A 27,059-nucleotide genomic window follows, 5' to 3' on the forward strand; every position below is an offset into this window, starting at 1 on the left:
CATGCCCAGCCTGCTCTCTATAGCTGGTTCTAGAACAGCCAGGGCTACACAGAGAAACCCTGTCTCAAAAACCAGTAACAACAACAACAACAAAAAAATAGAACAAATTAGACCCATAATGACCATATATAGACTTTTGGTCATTATTTCCTAAATGATATAATCTATCATTTAGGTGAAATTAGAAGAAATCGCATATCTTAAGGTGTATCAGTGAATGAAAGAAGATGGGACTAGGTTATGTGCACACATCATGAATTTCATAGGAAGAACCTGAGAATCTTCCAATTTTAGAATGTGAGAAAAGTCCTGGTACCAACTCTGTCTACACTGAATGACATATACTGTTCTTTTTCATTACTATATATATTTAATTCTGGTGATTTCTGGAGTAAGCAAAAAATTATCAATTAACTGTCCATGGAATTTTTTGTTTTTCACAAATATCCTGTGCCCTACATAGTATTGAGAATCACTGGTTGGTACATCTAAGTCAGAAAAAAGAATTAATGTAGCTAAGGTAATTAAACTTATATTCATTGGGAGCTCAGCAGTTAAGAGCACTGACTGCTCCTCCAGAGGTCCTGAGTTCAATTCCCAGCAACCACATGGTGGCTCACAACCATCTGTAATGGGATCTCATGCCCTCTTCTGGTGTGTCTGAAGACAGCAACAGTGTACTCACATACATAAAATAAATATTTCTTTTTTTTAAAGATTAAGCCAAGGCAAGTTTAAGTGCTCTTAACCACTGAGCCATCTCTCCAGCCCTAAAATAAATATTGCTAAAAAAAATTATACCCACTTGCCTTTTAGAGTTTACAGCGTTGTGGGCAGGCTAATCACTTTGCCCTTGGAAACAGAACGAGAGTTCGCAATGTGCTGTTGGGTGTGATGTGGGAGCGCACACTCCATGTCGAGAAATATGATGAACACTTTGCCTGCACCGTTCCCTTCTCAAAGAGATGCCCTGAGATAGCTCTGCTGTGTAGGCGAGGTTATGCATCTCAGAGATGCTGTGCTACTTGCTTAGTGCTGAACAGCTGACAAAGCAATGGAGAAGAAATGCAGAATTCAGTCTGTGCCTTTAAGTGCCTCATAGGAAATTCAGGCTATTTGTAGGGGAGGAGGTCAGATAGGTTTCTCAATATTAATTATTTCTTTATCAAGAGGACTTGTTTTCCAGTGGACTTGGAGGATCCTAAAAAAGACTCAGAAAAAAACTGGATTCTTCCTAATCAATCGATGAGGTTTTGTTTGAAAAGTTTCTCCCAACACAGTTACAAAGAAGTCCCTTTTAATAAGTAAATGTGGTCAGTGATACACCCTCAAGCCAAATCAAGCAAACAGACACTTTGTCCTCTGGAGCCTGACCCTTGGGACACAAAACCACAGCTCTTATCTTAAAGGGAGTAAGAATCAGTTTATTCAGGAGCCATTCTGAGTGACTGGCCCCAGGAACACAGATTTAAGTTACTCCAAATTCATGTTCCAGTGTGGAATCAGCTTCATAAAGTTTTTATAGTTCCACAGAAAAAAGAGAAAGTCATAAACCAAGGCAAGGGTGGGTATAGGAGATGAAGATATATAGAAAACCTTTCCATAGGCTCAAAATACTACCTGACGGCATTCTTAGATACAGATGGGTAGAAGATAGTTGCTTACTGAGGCAATAGATTCTAAAAGCTATTTTTGTCTGTTTGGGTTTTTCAAGATAGGATCTGTGTAGCCCTGGCTGTCCTGGAACTCACTCTGTAGATCAGGCTGGCCTCCAACTTAGAGGTCTGCCAGCCTCTGCTTCCTGAGTGCTGGGACTAAAGGTATATGCCACCACAGACATTTTTTTAAAATTTATTTATTTTTATTTTATGTGCATTGGTGTTTTGACTGCATGTATGTCTGTGTGAGGGTGTCAGATCCCCAGGAACTGGAGTTACAGACAGTTGTGAGCTGCCATGTGGGTGCTTGGGATTGAATCTCTGGAAGGAATAAGACCTCTGGAAGAGCAGCCAATGCTCTTAACCACTAAGCTATCTCTCCGGCCCCTCTAAAAAAATTTTTTTTTTAAAATCTGTCACAAGATGTTAGTTCTGGCAAGGTCTGTCCCAGAGGACAGAACTTAGTCCAGAATAAGTAGCCTCTCTGGACCTGCCACATTCTAATCTCTTCACAGGACTGAAAGTCTAATTGTCCAGTCAGTCTCTACAGACAGATTCCATTCAGTAGTTTTCCTTCCCAGGTCCGTGTAGAGGACATGGATATTTAAACATTGAACCAAGATCAACTTTGCTGAAAGCTTAGAGAGACCCAGGCTTTGGATTTTTTTTTTTTTTTTTTTTTTTTTTTTTTTTTTGCTTCACCAGAACAGGCATGATAGGAAAGCAATCAGCCTTCTTAAACAACAGAAATGAAGGAGAGGTGCCCCACAGGGTCCTGGAGGCACAGATTACAATCCCAGTTCCTTGAGAGAGGGAGGCAGGAGGATTGCAAGCTCAGCACCCATTTAGGTACGGAGTGAGTTTGGGGCTGGCTTGGGGTGATGTGGTGAGGTTCTGCTTCACCACAGGAAAGGTGAGAAGGGGATTCAGGCTGTGACTTGGTGGTAGAAGGCTTGTGTGTGCAAGGCCCCTCATCAGTCCCCAGCACTGAGAAGAGGAAAACGTGAAGGAACACAAGGTAGTTAACCGATCGGTGCTCCTTGGGGTTTAATAGAGAACCGAAGATAGATGGGTCGGAAGGGTGGGACTGAAGCCAACCCAAGTTCCATTTGGCCTCTTGCCCAGGCTGGTGAGGATCAGCGATGAAGCCATTGTCCTGCCCAGTGTAGCAGGCCTGCCTACAAGCCTGGGGTGTAACAGCCTCCTGGGACTCCAGGTGTTCTCTTTGATAGGTGTAAAAGAGAGATCCTCATGTCTCCAGGAAGAGGCACTTTTCTCTCACTTCCCAGTGGTCCCTCCCATGGCCTGACTTGTGACAGGAAAGCTCCCCTTTAGCACACTGGAGAAAAATTCTACCAGTGCAGTCTACCTGCCAACAGGTCTTCTTGGAATAATCCGATCTGTTTAATACACTCCAATAAATCTGCCATATGCCCACAGTAGGTTTCACTGCCAACAATGCCTTCTGCCTTGTGTTTTGTGTGTATTTCATCATGGGGCTAGATCCTCAGACTTGGAGAGGTACAAGTAGCCTCCTTTAACTGAGTGTGGTGGCACATGGCCCTGGGAGGGGTGGGGTGAGGTGAGAGGCAGATGGAACTCTTGAGATCTAAGTATTGAGTTCTAGGACTGCCAGGGCTACATAGAGAGACCCTGTCTCAAAACAGATCAAAGGAGGAAGAGGAGGAGGAAGAGGAGGAGGAAGAAGAGGAGGAAGAAGAGGAAGAAGAGGAGGAATTACCTATTTCCCTCAGGATTTATTTTATACTCAGTATTTAAATATTATTTCCTGGGGCTGGAGAGATGGCTCAGTGATTAAGAGCACCGACTGCTCTTCCAAAATGTCCTTAGTTCAAATCTCAGCAACCACATGGTGGCTAACAACCATTTGTAGTGAGATCTGATGCCCTCTTCTGGTGTGTCTGAAGACAGCTACAGTGTACTCATATATAATAAATAAATAAAATATTAAAAAATATTATTTCCTATCCATAAGGCATTATTTTAGGGATTTTTTTATTACATAAGATGATTGAATTCTCTTAACTCTATCACATAATATGTCCTACTGTTATGTCTATTTGGCCTCTGAGGCAACAGAGATGTTAAATAATTTGACTAATAATGCTCAGCAAGTAATTGGCAGAGTTGATGAACCAAGCAGAACCAAGGAGCAGGGGGACTCCAAATTCCCTGCTCTTTTTTTTTTTTTAATGTTAGAGGATTGGTTTTTTGTTTTTGTTTTTAATATGTATTTATTTACTTTCTGTATATGAGTGCTCTGTCTTCATGTACACCTGCATGCCAGAAGAGGACATCTGGTCTCATTACAGATGGTTGTGAGCCACCATGTAGTTGCTGGGAATTGATCTCAGGACCTCTGGAAGAGTAGTTGGTGCTCTTAACCGCTGAACCATCTCTCCAGTCTGAATTCCCTGCTCTTAACCATCCATGCTATCTTTAGGGGAAATTCTGAGTGACCTCCAGTGCACATTTGTTAACATCATGGGAAGGACATAGGCTCAAGGCTAGCCATGGGGGGTCACAACAGTTCAGGGACAGGGAGAGAGAGGGGGAGTGTACTGAGAATCATACACTGCAAGTGACAGAAACTCCAGCAGGTCAGACTCCCTTTTCTCCCCTTTAATGAAGTGCTGGCCTTGATTTATATTCATCCATAAATATTGCCAGGTAAAATTGAATTGCTTGCTACTGGGCTGGAGAGATAGCTCAGAGATTAAGAGGCCTGGCTGCTCTTCCAGAGGTCCTGGGTTCAAGTCCCAGTCAGTAACCTTCTTCTGGCACACAGGTATACATGCAGATAGCGCACACACACACACACACACACACACACACACACACACACACACACACACACACACTAAATCTTTAAAAAAATAAATTGCTGGGCTGGAGAGATGGCTCAGCGGTTAAGAGCACCCGACTGCTCTTCCAGAGGTCATGAGTTCAATTCCCAGCAACCACATGGTGGCTCACAACCATCTGTAAAGAGATCCGATGCCCGCTTCTGGTGTGTGTGAAGACAGCTACAGTGTACTTATATATAATAAATGAATAAATCTTTAAAAAAAAAGAAATTGCTTGCTATTGCTTCCTTCCTGTGGGTCTGGATTTTTGATGTTTTGTTTGAAACAACATGGAGTCCAGGCTGACCTTAAACTCACAGTCCTCCAGCTTCAGCCTCTTGAGTGTTGTGATTATGCACATTCATCTTGGATTGTTTTTTATTTTATTTTATTTTATTTTATTTTATGTGTGTGAGTTTTTGCCTGCATGTATGTCTCTGTATTGTGTGGTGCATGTTCAATGCTTTCAGAGGCCAGAAGAAGGCACTATGTCACCTGAACCTGGGGATACAGACCACTATGAGCAACCATGTGGATGCTGGGAATCTAACTTGGGTCTCTGGAAGAACAGCCAGTGCTTTTAACTGCTGATCCATTCTGGCGGGTCTGCTTAGATTTTAAAGTAAGTGTTAGTTACAAAGTTACAAAGTGCTTCTTCATAGTAACATCTCTGACGTCTTCCCAGATCTTTTTCTCCATAGATCTCTGCCTAGCAGACTTTTTCCCTTGATAAAAATGTCAGAGCTTTTAGCCAGCACACATCTACAACATCGTGAAGGCTTCTCTTTTTAATTCCAGTGGGAGCCCTGCAGAATTAGAATCAGTGCTGCTATCAAGTGCAGTGGTGCAGAGAGCTCCTCGGGTCATAACCCTCTGCAGAGTGTTGCCTCAAGTCTTGCTCTTCTTCAAAAGGCCTTTGTGATTAATGAGCCGGGATTTGTGTAGCTTTTTTTAAAAAAAAAAAAGTTTTGAGGCTTGGAAAACAGCTTAGTGGGTAAAGGGCTTGCTCCATAGAAATAAAGACCTGAGTTCAGATTCCCAGCATCCACATAAAAAGTCCTGCATCACTCGGCATAGTGGGTGGGGGTCAGGGGCTGGAGGGTGGAGGGGTGTGGGGACAGGCAAATCCAGAGTGGCTTGCTGTCCAGGTAGTCTAGTGAAATCAGTGAGTTCTAGCTTGAGTGACAGACCCTCTCTCAGGCAAAACTAAGGTGGACAGTGACAGAGGAAGGCTTCTGACTGTGACTTCTGACTTCCAGTAACCTGAGAATGGGCATGCGTATTTGTATTAAACACACATACACTCACCACACACTCAAAAAACACATTCTTTGGTTTTTGTTTTTCTTTCTTTTTTTTTTTTCGGAGCTGAGGACCGAACCCAGGGCCTTTTGCTAGGCAAATGCTCTACCACTGAGCTAAATCCTCAACCCCGGTTTTTGTTTTTCAAGAGAAGGATTCTCTGTGTAGCCCGGATGTCCTGGAACTTGCTTTATAGACTATGTTGGTCTTGAACTCACAGAGATCTGCCAGCCCCTGCCTCTTGTGTTCCAGGATAAATGACATGGGGACATGCCTACCTAAAATTCTTTTTTTTTCTTTTTTTCAGAGCTGGGGACCGAACCCAGGGCCTTGCGTTTGCTAGGCAAGCACTCTACCACTGAGCTAAATCCCCAACCCCTAAAATGCTTTATAGTACATTATTCAGATATAAAGTATAGTCTCTGACTTATTGTGATTTGACATACTTTTATTTATTAACTTATTTACCTATTTATTTATTTATTGCTGACCTGTTTTGACTCAAGGTCTCTTTATGTAGCTTTGACCGGCACAGAACTCTTAGAGACCTGCCTGTTGATGCCTCCTGAGTACTGGGATTAAAGGCATGTGTCACCACTTCCACATACATTAAAAAAAAAAATCTGTAGTAGTGTCAATTGTTTATCTTTTGGCTAAAATGAAATGTATCATAGTGCCAAAGTAACAACATGGTTAATAGAATTGTAATTCAGAATTCTGCATTTTTGATGCCTTTGTGGGTTAGTAATGGGCAGGACGGAAGCAGCAAGTCTCAGCTCTGAGATCGGGAGATAACCACTGTGTTACTTAAATGTACAGCCTGGAAGGTTAGATGTATGGGAGTTCTGTTTACAGTGGGTTTATCTGGAGGTGACTCCATCAGAAAGTAGTGGAGCACTTGGATATTACCTCACGAGATTGCTCTAAGCAATTCTGCAAGGAAGGGTCTGACATCTCCATTTAGTAGAGAGGAAACAGAGTCCTTCGATCTTCTTTGCAGCTACCCTCCTAGGGACATCTTCCTGTGTGTAAGAGATGTGCCTTCCCATCTCACCTTTTTGTCGTATCATTTGGGGTTTGTTTGAGACAGGGTCTCATTGAGTAGCTCAGGTTGGCTCCCAACTAGTGGTCCTGTTCCAACTTCTAGGCTACTGGGATGGTTTATATCATCACACCTGCCCTCCCAGACACTTTTTAAGAAAGAGTTTCCTTCTAATTCTGTCTGTCTGTCCGTTTTAGTTCTGTGAAGAGACATCATGACCAAGGCAACTCTTATAAGGGACAACATGTAATTGGGGGCTAAATTACAGTTTCAGAGGTTCAGTCCAGTATCATCTAGGTGGGAAACATGGCATCTATCTCTCTATCTATCTATCTATCTATCTATCTATCTATCTATCTATCTACCTACCTACCTACCTGACAACTAAGATGAGGAGTGTAGTAGTGAACCTAGGACATTTGCCTTCAAGCCTGTGAAGAACTTTTCATGGACTTGTCTGATCATCATGCTGCCTGAGACCAAGAGTACAACCTGGCCTTGCCACAAATGCTGGACATGGCGAAATTGTATGTTTTCTTTGCAACCACCTGGGAAGAAGGAATCACAACCAGTGCCGTGCACAGAAGAGGAATAGGCTCGGGGAAGCAAAAGGCCTTACTCAGGATCACGTTGCTATTGGGTGATGGAATCTGGATTGAAACCCTGGAAACTGCTCAGCGTCTCTGAACTGCTGCAAACCGTGTGACTTCTGGAAGAAATGGAGATTATGTAAACATTTGAAACCCTTTAGGGTTGGGGATTTAGCTCAGTGGTAGAGCGCTTGCCTAGGAAGCGCAAGGCCCTGGGTTCGGTCCCCAGCTCCGAAAAATAGAAAAAAAAAAAAAAAGAAACCCTTTAAATTATTTTCACATACGAATAAAACATGCATAATTTCTGGTGTGTGTGCTGTTTTGAGGCAAAGTCTCTTATAGCCCCACTGGCATGAAGTTTCTCTGGTGTGGATGAGGATAGCTTTGATGGCTTAATCTTCCTGTCTCCACCATTTTTAGGTTTGAAACACTGCGCCTGCTTAGGTCTCACTCTATAGCCCAGGCTGGCCTCAAATTCATGGCAATCCTTCTACTTCAGCCTCCTAGATGCTGAGATTACAGGCATGAGCTATCTTGTCCTACTTTTAAAAAAAAGTAATTTATTGGGCTGTGATATGGTCTCCAGTAAAAGTGCTTTCTGTTCAAGTCTAATGACCTGAGTTTGACCCCTGGATCCAAAGTGCCTCTCAGTGCCAGAACTAAAGGCTTGTGCCATAATGCCCAGCCAAGTAGCAGTTCTTCAGGACTGTCCTCTGACCTCACCATGCATACTCAAATGCACATGTCATAGACAAATATACAAAATAGTACATGAAGAAGAAGAAGAAGAAGAAGAAGAAGAAGAAGAAGAAGAAGAAGAAGAAGAAGAAGAAGAAGAAGAAGAAGAAGAAGAAGAAGAAGAAGAAGAAGAAGAAGAAGAAGAAGAAGAAGAAGAAGAAGAAGAAGAAGAAGAAGAAGAAGAAGAAGAAGAAGAAGAAGAAGAAGAAGAAGAAGAAGAAGAAGAAGAAGAAGAAACAGGTGATGGGCTCTCTGGGAAGTGTACCCACCCTGGGAGCCAGTGACTTTGTTCAATATTTTTGAGAGGTAAGTGCAACAGTGTGAACACAGCTGAAAACCAGGTAGGCAGGTCACTTGCCCTCCTGGACCTTGCTGTTTAGTGAAGAGATCTCCGATTCACCACCAAGCTCCTGCTGTGTGACCTTGGATAAGGAACTGTTCTGTTCTTGTTCTGTAAAACAAATGGGATCTAAGAAATCTGCCACTTACATCCTCTGGCAGTGTCCTGAGTGCGGCGGGAGATCCTTCCGGGTTTTGCGTTACCGTCAGTCTGCCTGCAGGGGCGCTGTTCCATACATGAGAGCGTTGACGTTCCGAAAGCGCTTGTCCCTCGCCGCACGCCGTCGTCCTCGCCGCCGCCGCCCGCGTCCGCGGAGCCGGAGGAGGCGGAGCTGGCTTGCCCCGGCTCCGAAGCGGAGCGTCAGCGGAGGAGTCGGTGCCGCAGGTCCTGGCGGCCGAGATTCCGGCGCAGAGGCCTGAGAGGCTGGCAGGAGGCGGCAGTAGCGCGGGGAGAGCGGCGCCACGGGCTGGGCGCTCCCGGCGTGAGGCGTGCGCTCCATGCGTGCGGGCCGAGTGCGGCCCCTGCGAGCCTCCGACATGAAGAAAGACGTGCGGATCCTGCTGGTGGGAGAACGTGAGTCCGCACCCTGCCGGGCCTCGCAGCCCCGGTGTCCCCCTCCAAGCCTGCCAGCCCTTCCGCTCTTCCCTGCCCTGTCCCTCTGCTCCTCGCAGGCCTTGACCCCTTCAGTTTCTAACGCCCGACCCTCTCGCTGCGAAAGCTGTCGCCTCCCTCCGCCTTCTCGAGTCTTGGGCCTCAGTATTTCTCCGGCCACCTCCTGTCGGACCCTCCAGTCTCCTGTCAGTCACTCATTGCCAGGCAGACGTTAGAACAGGCAGACTGAGCACTTGGGACTGCGGGAACCGGCTGGCGGGGACACTAGGGGGAGGAGGAGTGCAGAAGTAGTCGACTTGTGAGCAAGGTCAGGTTTCTGGAATTTTTTTTTTTTTTCACTTGCCGCCTTCACTGCTACCGTGCATGGGCATTGAGAGAGAGCGTTGGGTTGCTTGAGTAGCTCAGCAGGAGAACTCTAGCATGCATAAAGATCTGGGTTCAGTCTCCAGCAACAGGGAGAGAAAGAGTTTAAGATAGCGGGTTTTTCAAAAATTTAATATATGTGTATGTATATGTATATGTGTGTGGGTATGTGTGTGTGTGTGTGTGTGTGTGTGTGTGTGTGTGTGTGTATATATATATATATATATATATATATATATATATATATATATAAATTTTTTTTTTTTTTGGCCATACTTGTGCTTAGCGTCGAACTAACTCCTTCAAGTTAATGAGCGATACTTAACTAGGGAGGGACTGAAGCGATTGTTACCCCCAAAGTCTTAATTTTCACTTTTTGTTAGCCATTCCATAGTTCTGTAGTAGTTATTTTGATAAGAGCAGGCATTATAGGACTTCAGAACACGCACACCAATGCTCTTTAGAGATAGATTTCATTTTTTTCTGGGTAAAGAAAACAGAACAACCAAAACAACGATTTTTGCTGGCTGATAGGAATACAGCACAGTAGCGATTTCTGAGCTTACTGCAAGTTACATGAGTCAGTCATGGGGACTAAATTAAAAAGAGAGGTTCATTAGTTTATGCTTTGCCATTGCTGATCTGAAGCACTTTAAACTACATTATATCTTTGAGTATCCTCTATAGGTCACTGTGATACATTCCTAGGGAGGAAAGTGCACACATTAAGAAAACTAAGTGTGGGGGGGGGGGCTGTTGGGGTAGGGTGTGCTCTTAGGGCCCAGACAGAGGGAGTCAGATCCCTTGGAGCTAGAGTTACAGGTGGTTTGAGCCACCGGACTTGGGTGCTGAAGACAGAACTCGGGTCCTCTGCTTTTAACCACTCCAGCCCCAAGTCCGCTGGCCTCAAAAAGGGGTGGGGTGAGAGAAGACAACTGCTATGGACTGTTGATCCATGGAGCTGGAACAGTTTTTGGGAGAACTCTTTAGTCAGAATTTGGAGCTAAGCTTCATGAAGCATAGTTTGTCTTTTTATTTTCAGTTATGAATTTTAGGTCTTATTTGTAATGATATCTTACAGGTTCTTTGACCATAAAGGAAGGCATGGTTGGTGCCGATACATTTAGGGCAAAATTAGGGAAAATGAGCAGGTGACCCCCTTAATTGTATTTTCTAAAAATCTGATGCTTTTTTAAAACTCAATTTGTTAAAAAGGTAGATATTTGGATTTGGTGTTCAATATAGGAATGGATGGTATAGCATTATTGTCTGAGACTGAGTGGAAATGCTATACGAATGTAAGATTCAGTGGCACCCTTAGGACATTTATATTCAACTTTAACAGTATTATTTAGGAATATGCAGCAGTTTAAAATGTGTTAGAAAAAGTGTGTCATGTAGTAATGAAAGCCAGCTAGAGAATGGTACAGCTCTGTGTGGGTTTTCTGACCATAGGGAGCAAGTCATCCGAGAAAGCCTTAGCCTTTGAGGGAGGGCAGTGCTGACCATGCTGAAGGCACACATCTGGGAGCCATTACTCAATAGTCTGAAGCAGGAGGACTGTTAATCAAAAATATTCAAGGACTAGAGCATGTAGCTTAGTGATAGGGCACTTGCCTAACAGGTGAGGACTTGGGTTCAATCTACAGTACAGAATGAAAAGGGGGGAAGGTTGTCACCATAGCTTTAGGCCATCTACTCTTAAGAAAGCAAACTATAGCCAGGTGGTGGTGGTACACAGCTCTATTCCCAGTACTCGGGAGGCAGAGGCAGGCAGATCTCTGAGTATAAGGCCAGCCTGGTCTGTAGTGAGTTCCAGGACAGCCAGCATTGTTACACAGAGAAACCCTGTCTTGGAAAAGCCCAACCAAACAACCAAACAAACCATACCATGTATATCTTTTCCCTCTTTTCTCGCTCCCTTCTCTTACCCTTTTCTCATTTAAAGTAAATACTATTTGCTAGGCTGCCTGTGAGGTGGTCCTATAGTGACCTTGAACTTTTGACCCTCCAGCTGTACCTCTTCAGAGCTGGGATTACTGGTTTGTCCCACCCTGCTTAGTTTATGTGATGCTTTGTATCAGAGCAAGTGAGCTCCTCAGCCTTTGTATACATTTTCTCTCAAATTTTGAAATGTTAAAGTATAGTTATACTTAATTGAAATAAAGGATTTCAGTTATTTTAATGGCTAGTGTTTGGTAGGTAAATCCCTTTTTTTTTTTCTTCAGTTTTTCAAAAATGGTGTGCAGTCCTGGCTGTCTTGGTATCCTGGAACTCATTCTGTAGACCAGGCTGGCCATGAACTCAGATATGCCTGCATATCTCCCAAGTGCTAAGACTAAAGGTGCACACTACCGCGCAGCCTAAGCTTTACTTTTTACATTTATTTCTTACATTTGTTTATTTGTGTCTGTGTGGATCTGAAGACAGCTTGTGGGAGTTTGTTCTCTCTGACCATGTGGGTTCTGGGGATTGAACTTTGGTAGTCAGGCTTTGAGGCAAATGCCTTCCCTGTTGAGCAGTCTCACAGGCCCTACTTTTTGAGAGTTAATGTAAATACTTGTCAGCCTTTAGCCTAGCTGTAGCACTTTAAATCCTAGATTTAGGGCATACACTTGTAATCCTGGCAATCAGGGGGGAGGAGAGCACCACAGGTTCAAGGCCAATTTGGCTTATCTAATGAGTTCTGGGCAAGTCTAGGCTCCATAGTGAGGTACTATCTTAAAACACACATGCCACACAAAGATTTTAAAATTAAATAATTAAATGGTATGTAAGTGTATGTCAGAGACTATTTTAAAATAGATCTGACACATTTATTATCTATTCCTCTGGTATTAGACAAAAGTTGTGATTTGAGGTTTTTCTTTCTTTTTTATTTTCTTTTTTAAAGAATTATTTGTCTTATGAATAGAATACACTGTAGCTGTCTTCAGACACACCAGAAGAGGGCATCAGATCTTATTACAGATGATTGTGAGCCACCATGTGGTTGCTAGGAATTGAACTCAGGACCTCTGGAAGAGCAGTCAGTGCTCTTAACTGCTGAGCCATCTCCCCAGCCCCGTGCCTTGAGTTTTTTTTTTTTTTTTTAAAGATTTATTTATTTATTATATATAAGTACACTATAGCTGTCTTCAGATACACCAGAAGAGGGCATCGGATCTCTTTACAGATGGTTGTGAGCCACCATGTGGTTGCTGGGAATTGAACTCATGACCTCTGGAAGAGCAGTCGGGTGCTCTTAACCGCTGAGCCATCTCTCCAGCCCCGTGCCTTGAGTTTTTAATATGCTTATTTAAACATGTAGTTTTCAATTGCCTTAAGGTGGTTGGTGGTTGGGGAGGCAAAGAGAAAGGAACATCCATCCATTCTGGTATGGTGGATTTCAAGTCTATTCTTCTGTGTCACTCTTACTTTGTATTCCTGCCCCTGTCCTCCCTGAGCCAGGCAGGGCCACTTCATTCACTGGTGCTCTGAAATGGTAACTGGTTTCCAAGTTGTGTCAGTTCAGCCATCTTGCTGTACTGCTACCGTGAAAAGGGTATTTTCTTGGCCCGTTCTCATCCATGTAGGCATCATGCTACTAACTGCTTTCTGCTTAGTGCAAAGATGAAGGAACTCAGGCTGTTTATAAAATCTTAAGAGTGACAAAGTATTTTAAATGATATTCATGCCACGGCTTAATTATCAGATACCATTCAAATCAGATCAAAAGTGAATTACTGTTATCACAAAGCATATTCCTAAAGTCTTTAAAAGTGCACTCACATGAAACCTAGTCTTCAGGTCATAATTTTTCATGTTCAGATTTGACACCTTTCCTCCAAGCACTCAGGAGGCAGGGCTGGTGGATCTCTGAGTTTGAGGCCAGCTTGGTCTACTTAGCAAGTTCCAGGACAGCCAGGGCTACTAATTTGAGAGACTGTTTTTCAAAAAACAAAACAAACAAGCTTCTCTTTAGTTAGGTTTATTATATTATGCTTAACAAATACCCTTGTTTTTTTTTTTTTTTTTTTTTTTGTTTTTGTTTTTTTTTTTCTTTTCTTTTTTTCGGAGCTGGGGACCGAACCCAGGGCCTTGCGCTTGCTAGGCAAGCGCTCTACCACTAAGCTAAATCCCCAACCCCAACAAATACCCTTGTTAACCATAGAATTAGCAGTACTTTATTAACCAACTATTTAAATAACAGAGTTGACATTAATGGTTATTTTTTGTTTTTTGTTTTTTGTTTTTTGCTTTTTTTTCAAAACAGGATTTCTTTGTGTAACCTTGGCTGTTCTGGAACTCACTCTTGTAGACTTGGCTAGCCTTGAACTCACAGAGATCTGCCTCCCTCTGCCTCCCAAGTGCTGGGATTAAAGGTGTGTGCCACCACTACTTTGCAATAGTTACAGTTTTAATGAAGTCCTGTTTTTATTTTTGTTTGGCTTTTTTTTTTTTATTAAATTGAGAAATACTTCTGCTTAAAGTCTCTAACGTGGTTGTGTCAATCCCAACTTTTGCCAAAGGTTCAAAGTGAAGTTTGTTATGTCCTAAGCTTCTGCAATAGTCGTTTAACTCCATTGTCTACTTTTCTCCATTACCCATGAAGCAAGCAGAGCCATCGTGTGTGTGTGTGTGTGTGTGTGTGTGTGTGTGTGTGTGTATTCAAGACAGGGTTTTTCTGGGTAGCCCTGGCTGTCCTGGTACTCACTGTTCGAATTCACAGAGATCTGCCTGCCTCTGCCTCCTGAATGTTGGGATTAAAGGTGTGAACTATCAAGGCTAGCCTAGGCAGAGCCATCTTAAAGATATCACATATGCACTTGCCTAGCATAATTAAAGCCCTAGGTTTGTTCCCTTCCTCCCAAGCCCAGATCCTGCAACATACTTAAAAGATTCTCTAGGGAGTTATACTTCCACTCAGAAGGTCCAACAAGGTCCTCCCCAGTGTGGTGTTTGCTCCACTCATACTGTTCTCTGGCCTAGGCATTAACTAACCCCACCACTGTATGAGTGCCTGTTTCCAGCTTTGGCTGGAGGAGGATTTGTATGTTCTTTTCTATTTCCTGCACAAGGTAGGCACTGGAATATTTACTGAAGGAATGAATGAGTTTAAGATAATTCAGTTCTTTTAGACATTCACTGGTAGTTCATGTCTTGTCTACATAGCAAGTTTTAGGCCAACTTAGTGAGACCTTGTCTCAAAAAACAAACAAAAAATGGTTATCCCCATATTTGTTCTTTTGAGACAATATCTTACTATTTCCCATGTGGGGAATTTGTTAGGAAGTGTAGGTTGTCCTCAAGCTTACAGACCTCACTAGTACAGGGGTTATAGGCATGAACTGCCAACAGGCTTAGCCTCATTATCTTAAATCCAACGGAAATGGTTTTGCCAGAATCTGAAGGGATAGCATTTATCCTTCTCTGGTTCTTATGCCTTGTATGCCTTGTGTGGTCTGGGAGAATCCTGTGTTCTGCCTGGGAATCAGACAAGGGAGTTCATGTGGCATTACCATCTCTATTTGATGTCTTGTCTATCTTTTCCTAGAGTTCAGTGTCTCAAATCACTACAGACTTTAGAAAACTGACAAGGGTGAAGAGTGGTTCTTCAAGTATAAACTGACATAAATCTAAGACACTTTTGAGTATAACCAGCATTTATTGTAGAAAACTTCGAAGGATCACTTTAAAGCACGTTGTTTTCCATCTAAAAAGATATTAAACTGCTCCAGATTCATTAATAGTGCTTATACCCACTATTTAGGCCAGTGGTTCTCAACCTTCCTGATGCCGTGACCCTTTAATCCAGTTCTCATGTTGTGGTGACTGCCAACTATAAAGTTATTTTCACTGCTATTTCATAACTAATTCTGCTACTGTTATGAATCATGAATATCTAATATGCAAGATATGTGACCCTGGGCCACACCCCACGTGTTGAGAACCACTTATCTAGGAGGACACCCTGTTCTGTGGCTAAGGATGTATTCTGTACAGTCTGGGGAGTGATCTACAGTTGCCATAAATTGGGCTGTGACTGAGTGAGTTAGGCATATAGCAAGCCAAAGTAAAAGAATAAATAGTGAACAGATACATTGATAGTTGATAGTAAAGAATAAATAGTGACAGATACATTGATAGTTGATAGTAAGTCATCTTTACATTGGATGCTTAAAGCATCTAGTAGAAATTAACTGGGCTCTGGAGAGATGCCTGAGTGGTTATGAGCAATTGCTCTTCCAGTGGACCTGGGTTCAGTTCCCAGCACTGATATGGCGGCTCACAACCATCTGCAACTCAAGTTCCAGATGATCTAATAATGTCTTCTTCTGACCCTTGAGGGCACCAGGCACACACATGGTTCACAAACATACATGCAAAATACCCCTACACATAAAATAAAAATAAAGCTAAGGAAAAAAATCTGACTGGGGAAGCCCCCGTTGACTGGAGTTGAGGTTAGAGAGAGTCCCACCAGAGCAGTGTCCCGTAGGGTGAGGTTTCCAAGTAAAATAACAGCAGCAAGGTACAGTTGTGGGTTCAGGGGCTTACGAATGTCCAGAGGAAATCGACTGGAGAAAGTCCTTCAAGGCAGCCAGCTAGCTGTGTAGTTCCTTATTGAGCTTTCTCTCCACAAATGGGCATCCCATGGCAGGCTGAACTTGTGGATTCTGTTTCCAAAGACAGGCACTTATATCATGGATAAGTGATAGCAACCTCTGTTGGAAATGGTTCACCTTTACCTATTCTTGAGGGCACAATAATTTTACTTTTGGGCCATCTTGCTACTCTTCTTTCCTGTTGCAGAATTATGGGGGCTAATCCATCTCCAAAAATATAGGCCTTGGTGAACACTGTGAGACAAACATATTTGGGTCTGAAATGGGGGTGGGAGGCAACCTTGCTTCCAGAACTAGGTTCTCAATGAGCTCAAACAAGACATAACAGCTTACCAATACAGTTTACCTTACAGGATGTTTGCCCAAAGTGAATGAAGTATATATTTTCTGTTTCTAGAGACATTCTTTCTGTGACACTAGTACCTATGAATCAAAATCTACCCTTAAGGGGGCTAGACAGAGAGAGATGGTTAAGGGCACTGACTGCCCTTCCAGAGGTCCTGAGTTCAAATCCCAGCAACCACATGGTAGCTCACAACCATCTGTAATGGGATCTGATGCCCTCTTCTGGTGTGTCAGAAGACAGCAACACTGTACTCATACATAAAATAAATCTTTTTAAAAAAAACTACCCTTAAAGACTTAAGAGATTGCTCAGTTGATAAAGTGTCTGGCACTAAAGCATGAGGACCTGAGCCTGGATCCCCAGCATCTCCTTAAAAAGGCTGGGCATGGCCTAGAGAGATGACTTGGGCTGGAGCACTGACTGCTCTCCCAGAAGTCCTGTGTTTGGGGTCCCAGCACCTAGAAGGTGGCTCACACCATCTGTAACTCCAGTTCTAGGGGATCTGATGCTCTCCTCTGGCCTCTGCTGGCACTGTACACATGTACAGACATACACAGGTGAAATACATAAATAAGTCTTAAAATAGTATAAAAAGCTGGGCTGGTTGTGGTGCACATCTTTTTTTTTTTTTTTTTTTTTAAGATTTATTTATTATTTTATGTTTGTGAGTACACTGTCCTCAGACACACCAGAAGAGGGCATTGGATCCCATTACAGATGGTTGTGAGCCACCATGTGGTTGCTGGGATTTGAACTCAGGACCTCTGGAAGAACAGTCAGTGCTCTTAACCACTGAGCCATCTCTCCAACCCCTGTGGTGCACATCTTTAATCATAGCACTTGGCTGGCAGAGGCAAGTGACTGTGAGTTTGAGACTGACCTGGTGTACATAGTGAGTTCCAGGACAGCCAAGGCTACATAGAGAGTGCCTGTCTGGGAACGGGGGTGGGGACAAGGCTGGGTGTGATCAGGTGTGTTTGTAACCCCAAAATAGTAGGAGTGGAGATGGTCAGATCCCGCAGAGGTCAGTAGCTAGCTTGCCTAGTGGACCAGTGACTGCCATGTTCTGTGAGAAACCCTCTTACAAAAGATGAGGTGTAGAGTAATTGAAGACACCTAATGTCAACTCTGGCCTCCACATGAGTGTGCTTGTAACTTCAGCTACAGAGCATTTGGTGCCATGCTCTGGCCTCCTAGTTGTCTTACTACTGTCAGTGTCCCCTTTGCAGTAGTCCTCACCTGTTGGAAATGTCTGGCACAGAAGTGTTGTTTGATAGGAGCCTGCTACTGTTCAGGCAGCTCGAACCACCCTTTGGACTAATGAGTTAAATGGTGAAGAAATTTGAATTTCTTCATGTATGCATATGCATGCACACACACTCATTTTTTTTTTTTTTTTTTTAAAGAATGTAGCTGGTCCTGGTGGCTAACACATGTAATCTCAGAATTTGGGAGGCTAGGCTACAGAGTGAGTTCCAGGCCAGTCTGGGCTCCAGTGAGACCAAATGAAACAAAAACCAAGACAAGATGGTTGTAGATATGGGACAAAGAACATGAATGTCTTCTGCATAAAAACCCAGCATAGTTTTCTTAAAAACGTCAGGCCAGCCGAGGTCATAGGGCACAGGCTGAGGTCATGGGGCACAGGCTGAGGTCATGGGGCACAGGCTGAGGTCATGGGGCACAGGCGCTTCCTACTCTTCCTCCTGCCTCTCCTCATTTGCAGGACCATGAGTGTAATATTCTCCAGTGACCAAGTAAACTCGAGGGCGTTGGTGAGAAGCCTCTTTCCAGTGTTTGACTAAAAATCCCACTTGTACGTCTAAAGTAAGCAATCTCAGGGACTTTCAGTTTAGTCTTTAAGTAGGCAGCATTAGAACTGAGTAGAATTTCTTTTTAAGTTTATTATATATAAGTACACTGTAGAGAGCATCACATCTCATTACAGATGGTTGTGAGCCACCATGTGGTTGCTGGGATTTGAACTCAGGACTCTGGAAGAGCAGTCAGTGCTCTTAACCACTGAGCCATCTCTCCAGCCCTGAGTAGAATTTTTTAGGACACCAAGCTGACAGCAAAGAATTGTGTCAGAATACAGAGGGAATGAGAGTTTTATGTTTATCAACGTATATCATGCATCAAAAACAAAACAACAAAAACTGAGAACATAACAAATCTTCTCTTCAAGAAGTCTAGCTCCACACAGACACTCCGTGAACTGTTTCCCTCAAGCTAAAAAGCACTGGAAGAACATACAAGTCTGAACAAAGAACCATCTCTTTGTGCAGAGTCCTATTTTTATTTGATAATTATTTGCAGGAATGCCTACATACAAATTTTAGTCTTACATACTAGATAAAAATAATATGAAAAACATTAAATAAGACAAGATAAACCGAAGTGTCAAAGAAGAGAGAGGGCCAAGCCCTACGTTCAATCCTCTACTTAAGAACAAAGGAGAAGTCAGATCTGGGCCAGACATTTGCAACAGGGGAGGCCTACTGTAAAGGGGACACTGGCAGGAGTAAGAATGACAGCTGAGCAATCTTACTGATGCTTGAAGGCATGGACAACAAGACAGCGGCCCAAGGGTCTGGCTGACTCGGTTAAAGTCATTTGCATCAGTTCCCACTTTCCAGAGTGTGTGATTTTATTTATTTACTCATATCCTCCCTCATCTAGAAAGCAAGCTGAGACAATTTCCTTTAGAGCCAGCCATGATGGCACACTTAACCCCAATACTCAGGAGGCAGAGACAGGCAGATCTCTGAGTTCAAGGTCAGCCTGCTCTACAGAGTGAGTTCCAGGACAGTCAGAGATACACAGAGAAACTCTGTCTCAAAAAAAACCCAAAAAACAACAAAAAAAACCCAACAACAAAAAAACAAACAAACAAACAAACAAAAAACCCAAAAAAACCAAACCAAAACAAAAAAAAAAAAAACCCAAAACAAAACTAAAACAGGCTTGGTTCTTCCAAAGCAACTGTAATTGGAAGGACCCAGAGTTCTGTGTGGAGTTAAAAGTGTAGCAGCTTACTGGTGTGTCCACTCCCCTGGAAGGTCTCCTGAGGTGTGAGGCCTAGAGGTTTTACGTGGGGTTTCTTTGTAGCCGTGTTTAAACCATTGTCATGTGTTTGAACTCAAGCTCCAGTCTCCCCTTCTCAACCTCTTTCCAGGTTTTAGGATCAGGCTGAAGGTTCTTACTCTGAAGCTGTCTTGCCTGTATCTCCTAAATGAGCGCTGTCAGTAGGATGAGCTTGTATGGTTATCTATAAGAAAAGACCTAGCTGGTGCCAGGAAATCACAGGAGATTTTGAAACCACTTGTAGTGTCACACTCTACTTTTTTATGTGAGATTTCAACCTTAGATTTTTCTTTTTCCTTTTGGTTCTTTTTTTTTTTTTTTTTTTTCCGGATCTGGGGACGGAACCCAGGGCCTTGCACTTCCTAGGCAAGCGCTCTACCACTGAGCTAAATCCCCAACCCCTGATTTTTCTTTTTCCAATGTGGAAAGGTTTAATGAGAGAACAGTAGAAGGGGGGATAAGTAAAGGCCGGCCATGGGCAGGCGGAGGCAAAGGGGGCATGGGGAGAGAAGGGACAGAGACAAAGAGGGCAAGAGAGCAGAGAAGAGTAAGCGGTCAACTCTAGAATTTTACTAAGAACAGATTGGATACATTGATTTTTACAATTCATTTTTGTTTTTCGAGATAGGATTTCTCTGGATAGCCCTGTCTGCCCTGGAACTCACTCTGTAGACCAGGCTGGCCTTGAACTCACAGAGATCCACTTGTCTCTACCTCTCAAGTGTTGAGATTAAAAGTGTCTGCCACCACACCTGACTTATTATTTTTTAGTTGTTATTATTTATGTATATGTGCATGAGGATGTATCCACATGCGGAAGTCAGAGGACAGCTTGTAGAAGTCAATTCTCTGTGCTAGTCCTGGGGGGGGGGGGGTTGAATTTAGCTTGTCAAATATGGCAGCAGGTGCTGGACCCCACTGAGGCATTTTGATGTCTGCATTTTATTTTTTTATTGCTTCAGCAGTTGCCTGCTATTCAGTTTGCAGTAATACCTCTCCTAGGGCAGTACTGGGCCTTACATCCAGAAACTCACTCACTCTTAAAAGTTTTGGGGGGCTGGAGAGATGGTTGAGTTAAGAGCACTGGCTGCTCTTTTAGAGAGAGGACTTACGTTCAATTTCCAGAACCCACGTGGCAGCTGGCAATCACATGTAACTCCAGTTCCAGGAGATCCAACACACTCTTCTGGCCTTCATGTGCAATGCATGCTCATGGTGCACATACATACACATTCAGATGAAATACACACCACACATGTATAAATAAGTGAATCTTAAGAAAAGAAGCGTTGGAGAAGCATTGGGAGATGGAAATTGTTTCCCTGGCAGTGATGCTGTGCCTGGGCACAGAGACATCTAGTCAGGTAGTGCTAGAGGTGCTCCATTCATACAAAATTAGAAGGTTTGAATTGTTAGTCACTTGTTCACAAATACCTGGTTCACAAATACATGTGTCCATGTAGACTCATACATGGTAAGTATGTATATTACATGAATGTAGTAGTGGCTTAATACAGATTGTAGCACAGAAGTTGTTAGTGGAGGCAGTGAGAGCTGTGGTAGCTCTGGGGGTCTTTAGGTTGTGGTAAGATTGAATCATCCTAAAGGGATGATTGAAATGTAAAAGTACAGAGGAGACATAATGATTTTTGGATGAGAAAAGCCATGTGAGGAGGTGACAGAACTCATTGTGGCTTGTTAGTGCTTGTACCTGTGTGAAGCGTAGAATGGCTTTGTTTGTGCAAAGTGGGTCATGAGAATAGGTAGGTGAGCTGCGGCTAGATGGCACTCCTTCCCACTAGTATGACTCAGTGGGAGCTGGGAGGTAGGTGGGAGCCCAAAAGGCTGAGTTAGAAAACGAAGGGTGTGGAAGAAAGTGGAGGGGAAGGACATTTATATTGTTGGTAGACTGATGAGGGGTAGACAGTTGGGAACTGGGAAATGTTTCAATGAAATGCCAGAATTAGACAAACGGGCAAGCAGAGACAGACTTAAAACCACAGGCTAGGTTTAGCCAGGCAGGCGCCTGTGGTTCTAGCACTTAGGAGGTGGAGGAGGGAGGGCTGCTTGGAGGGCTGCCTAGGAGTTCCAGGCTAACGTGGCAGTGTAGTAGGTCGCCTCTAACAGTAATGAGAGAACTTTAACAGAGTTTCAATGCAAAGTGAGAAACCTGAATCAGGGACGGCTATTTATTCTGTTCTGTAGAAACACCGTTGGCTTTATTGATGATAACTCTAAAAATTTATTTATTTATTATATATAAGTACACTGTAGCTGTTCAGACACACCAGAAGAGGGCATCAGATCTCATTACAGATGGTTGTGAGCCACCATGTGGTTGCTGGGATTTGAACTCAGGACAGGACCTTTGGAAGAGCAGTCAGTGCTCTTAACCACTGAGCCATCTCTCCAGCCCCATGATGATAACTCCAAAGGCTGTAATTTTTGTAAAAGGAAGGCACACAGTAGCCTTGTGCAGAAGTGTTGTGAAAATCTAAGACGCATAGAAGGGCTCCAGAAATTTTCGTTGGGCCTAAGATAGTGCACTTGCCTAGCCTGTGAGAGGTTCAGTGTTTGATCTCACCACATACAGACTCCATACATATAAACAGACATATTTGTTTGAGATATAAAAGAATGTATATATCTCATTTGTCAATATTTAGATTAATTTCACTTGATATTTGTAAATCTAGAAGTTGCCATTTTTTTTAACCACCAAAATACTTAAAATAGTACTTATTGGCAGTTTTAGTAGCAAAAATAAAAATATTGGGGTTGGGGATTTAGCTCAGTGGTAGAGCGCTCTAGGCAAGGCCCTGGGTTCGGGCCTCAGCTCTGGAAAAAAAAAATAAATAAAAAAGAAAAAAATAAAAATATCTGGAATACCAGGTCTCAGGAGACAAAGGCAAAGGCATTTCTGAGTTTAAGGCCAATTTGATCTACATAGTGAGTTCCAGAGCAGCCGGAGCTATATAGTGAGACCCTGTTTAAAAGGGAGGGGGAAGGGGTACAGAGGGAGGGAGGAGAGGAAAGAAAAGACAGTCAAGGTCATTCTCAGCTGTATAGACATTTTGAGTTCAAGGTCAGCCTAGGCTACACGAAACTCTGACTCATACAGTGCTCCTAGTTCAAAAGGGACTAAAGAAATGTGACAGCAATTTTTATTTTTATTTTCTTTAAAGTATAGCAGTGAATAAAGTCAATAGATTGGACAATAGTACTGTATTTATAGTTTAAGTTCCTTTTATAAGTTCCTTAAGTTCCTTTTATTTAAGTTATAGTTCCTTTTTTTTTTTCTTTTCTTTTTTATTTTTTTCTGGAGCTGGGGACCGAACCCAGGGCCTTGCGCTTGCTAAGCAAGCGCTCTACCACTGAGCTAAATCCCCAACCCCTTTACATTTTTTTTAACATAGTGCAATCAGAAAGTCTGTAGAGGGCTGGAGAGATGACACAGTAGTTAGGAGTGCTTGCTGCTCTTCCAGAGGACCCAGAGTTGTGTCCTAGCACCCACATGGGCAGCACACAGCCACCTGTGACTCCAGCTCCAGGGGATCCTATACTGTCCTCCGGACTCTCTGGGTACCCACACAGACATGTATACACATAAAATAATACAAATAAAAGTATTTTTAAATAGTCTATAGAAATAGAGCTAGAGGCCACCTGTTAAACCATATAATTTGTCTCTATTTCACACTGCTGTTGTGACCAGTGTAGTTTCTTGTGTGTTCTAGCCATTCGTCATTTTCCAGTCCTTTAGGAGAGGGCTGTGACTGTTCTTCACTCTTAAAAACTGCCCTCTTTCCTATCTGGACTTGCATCAGAGTTTGTACTTTGTTGCTGTGGCAGGGATCAACAAGCAGTAGTCTTTCCTTCTGGAAGCTCAGACGGACTTGGTTGGTAAGCACTTAAGATTGAGAGTAGTAACTACATGATCGGAAAGTTTCTGGAGAGAAGTATTCAGATTTCAGAATAAAGATTGAGATTTTTAACTCTCCTTTATTAAAGAGATCACTGGGACAGAAAATTCTTGTTTTTTTACTTTGTTACCAACCCTTTAAATAGAGAACAAAAAAGGAAGGAGTGTGCACATGTTCCTACAGGCATTCTGAGGTCCTTCTGTTTCTGAGGATGTAAGTTGATGTGTTCTCTCGTGAACATAATTAATAATGTCTTTAAAAACAGAACGGGGTTGGGGGCTGGAGAGATGGCTCAGTAGTTCACTGACTGCTCTTCCAGAGGTCCTGAGTTCAAATTCCATCAACAACATAGTGGCTCACAACCATCTGTAATGAGATCTGATGCCCTCTTTTACACTTGATCTTAACCAAAAGGCTGAGGAGCGATGATGCCCTCTTTTGATGTGTATGAAGACAGTTACAGTGTACTCATATAATAAATAAATAAATTTAAAAAAGAATTATGTTTTAGAAAAGCAGGTTATATTATGGGATAGATTTTTATACAACTCTGAATAGCTAATACAGGAAGGTTTTTGTTACTGTATTCTGTTCTGTTCTTTCCTCAAACCTGACATCCTATTCCCTCAGCCTCCCCACGTAGCTGACATCATAGGCAAGCATTGTAAGTGCTGGTATACTTGAACTGCAGGAGGCTTCTGCAGAAGGACTTATAATTGTCTGTCTTTCTTCCTTACAACTAATAAACTCCTCATGTAGTTCCTGGATTTGAGTTTCTGTAGAACCAAATTGTTTTATTAAGTAATGATTTTTCTTTTAACAGCTAGAGTTGGGAAGACATCACTGATTATGTCTCTGGTCAGTGAAGAATTTCCGGAAGAGGTAAACATGTAATTTCTTTGTTGTAATTTTAATTTTTAATAAAAAATAAGTTAAACTGATAACGATGCCACCTTCATGTGTTTCTTCAACAGTTAAGACTTTTAAAAAGCTCATTAGTGGGGCTGGGGATTTAGCTCAGTGGTAGAGCGCTTACCTAGGAAGCGCAAGGCCCTGGGTTCGGTCCCCAGCTCCGAAAAAAAAAAAAAAGAACCAAAAAAGCTCATTAGTTTACAGAGGACATCACCTTATGAAATAGCCTAAGTTCTTCTCATTTTGTGCTTACCATTAAAATTTCTTTTTACATTAAACGAGTATGTTTGCACGCATACACACATGCGTCATAGCACAGTGCGGAGATCACAGGACAGCTGTGTGAGTCACAGTTTTCTCCTTCCAAGTGAGGCCTGAAGGTCCCCCTCAGGTTGTCAGTCTGCTTGGCAAGTCACTGAGCCATCTCATTAGCCAGTGACCTTGCCATTTGTCATCTCTGGGTCTTAGTTGTCTCAATTTTCAAGTGGTGGGAAAGAGGATCTGGAGATCATATCATTTGTATAGTCTGTTCTTAAAGGTGAAATGTTTATCAGACGTGAACAATGCAGAGAGTTGTGTGAATTGAAACCAGATTACCTTCTGGTCTGGGTACCGCTTACCCTCTGCCTGGTGCTGTCCACTCTCAGGTGTTGTCAGACTAGAGTTCTTTTTTTTTTTAAAAAAAGATTTATTTATTTTATGTATATGAGTACACTGTTGCTGTCTTCCGACCTACCAGGTAGTTGTGAGCCACCATGTGGGTGCTGGGAATTGAACTCAGGACCTCTGGAAGAGCAGTCAGTGCTCTTAACCACTGAGCCATCTCTCCAGCCCCAGACTAGAGTTCTGATGCAACTAATATTACCTACAGACTTCATTTTATAAATTAGATATGAATTCATTCTATTTTATCCAAAGAATTGTTGTGTATGACATTAAATTAGTAATAATGAAATGCTACCAGAAACCAGTGGTTTGAGTTTTGCTCTTATTACTATTATTATTGCTGTTTTGAGACAGGGTCTCGTACCCCAGGCTAGCCTCAAACTTACTATGTAGTTCAGGATGACTTTAAACTCCTCATCCTCCTACCTCCCCTTCCTTGGTGCTGGGATTACATGTGTGCACCATTGTACTGGGCTATACTTACCTCAGTTTTGGAAATCCCAGTGTGAGGGATGCCAGCTAAACCCTCCTGTAGCGTTAGGGTATGGGGTAGAGAACGGCATCAGTGCAGCAGCATAACCACATTTTGGATTTTGTTGTTGTTCGTTTGTTCTATTTATTTCTGGGGACCCAGTCTGTATAGTACAGACTGGCCTCAAACTTTCTTTCTTTCTTTCTTTTTTTTTTTTTTTTTTTTTGGTTCTTTTTTTCGGAGCTGGGGACCGAACCCAGGGCCTTGCGCTTCCTAGGTAAGCGCTCTACCACTGAGCTAAATCCCCAGCCCCTGGCCTCAAACTTTCTATGTAGCCATGGCTACTCTTGAACTTTCTGAGTCTTCTACTCTGCGTCCCAGATACTGAGGTTACAAGCCTGGTTTGCTGTTTGGTTTTTCCCCAAAATATTATTAATGTCAGAGTTTGAGGCTGGAGAGATAACTCAGTATTTAAAAGCACTTGTTGTACTTCTGGAGAACCCATGGTCAGGTCCCAGCACCTGTTAGGTGATTCGTAGCTGCCTATAACTTTAGCTCCTGGCTATCCACACTCTCTGGCATGTGTGGATATCTGCCCCCCAACGTACACACATGTGGCATGTAAGTACACGTGTGTGCACACACAAGTAAAAATAAAATTAATGTCAGAGTTTGCATTAATCCTTTCTTTACTCTTATTTAGAAAGAAATAATCTTATAGTGTTATTGCCGAGCTAGGAATTTGATGTGCCACATGGCAGAGTCTTTGTTGCTCTGGATTTTGGTAGCTGGGATTGAATGCAGGGTCTTGTGCATATCGAGCAGGAGCTTCAGTCTACTTTGGAGCCTCCCTCCCCGGGGTAGCAGTTTCAGCATTCACAATTCCATGGCTGCTGCTTTTAATGCTTTGCATTAAAGAAGAATCTAATAGTAATTCCTTAATTTGAAAAGTGGAATAAATTGTGGCACATTAATATTAGTTGAGAATTAGGGAATAATACCTACAGTTCTCTGCAGAAGTTTAACTGAAGAGCTAACAAGATGGCTGAATAAGAAAATGTACCTGTTGCCAAGACTGACAACTTGATTTTAATTCCCAGTGACTCTACACTGAACTCCACTTGTGTGCTATGATCCCCATGCACCTAAGAAAATAAATTTAGAGCATTATAGTGAGTTCCAATCCAGCTAGAACTGCGCAGTGAGATCCTGTCAGAAGGAATAAATAAATGTTAAATGTTTAACTGAAGTTAGAGTTGTTTTAGGGTATTCCTCTTGAGTGTGGATATGGTTTTTTTCCTCCGTAATTAAAAGTCATACGGTTGGGATTGGAGAGAAGGCTCAGCAGAGGACTGGCAGCTCTTCCACAGGACCTGGGTTTGACTCCCAGCACCCAGATGGTAGCTCACAACTGTCTGTTACTTCAGTGCCAGGGGATCCAGGACCTTTTTCTGGCCTCTTGTGGCACCAGATGTTCATGTGGTTTATAGATATGCATGCAAGCAAAACCCATACACATAAAAATAAATTAAT

The 27,059-nt window shown here is 42.7% G+C and overlaps 1 protein-coding gene across 7 annotated transcripts in view; it reads left to right on the forward strand.

Moving 5' to 3' along the window:
• Positions 1–27,059, forward strand: part of Rhot1 (ras homolog family member T1) — a 74,996-nt gene that overhangs the window by 2,047 nt on the left and 45,890 nt on the right. For 5 of the 7 annotated variants that reach the window (XM_063269074.1, XM_017597306.3, XM_039086025.2 and 2 more), the window contains exons 1-2: positions 8,822–9,110; positions 24,300–24,358. In XM_063269074.1, coding sequence (XP_063125144.1) covers positions 9,035–9,110; positions 24,300–24,358 — 135 coding nt within the window. In that variant the 5' untranslated portion in view covers positions 8,822–9,034. Of the gene's footprint in view, positions 1–8,821; positions 9,111–24,299; positions 24,359–27,059 lie in introns of those variants that run through there. The other 2 variants (NM_001107026.2, XM_063269076.1) reach the window with 2 other exon arrangements.

The sequence above is a fragment of the Rattus norvegicus genome, chromosome 10, assembly GCF_036323735.1.
Source record: "Rattus norvegicus strain BN/NHsdMcwi chromosome 10, GRCr8, whole genome shotgun sequence".
Lineage (NCBI taxonomy): Eukaryota > Metazoa > Chordata > Mammalia > Rodentia > Muridae > Rattus > Rattus norvegicus.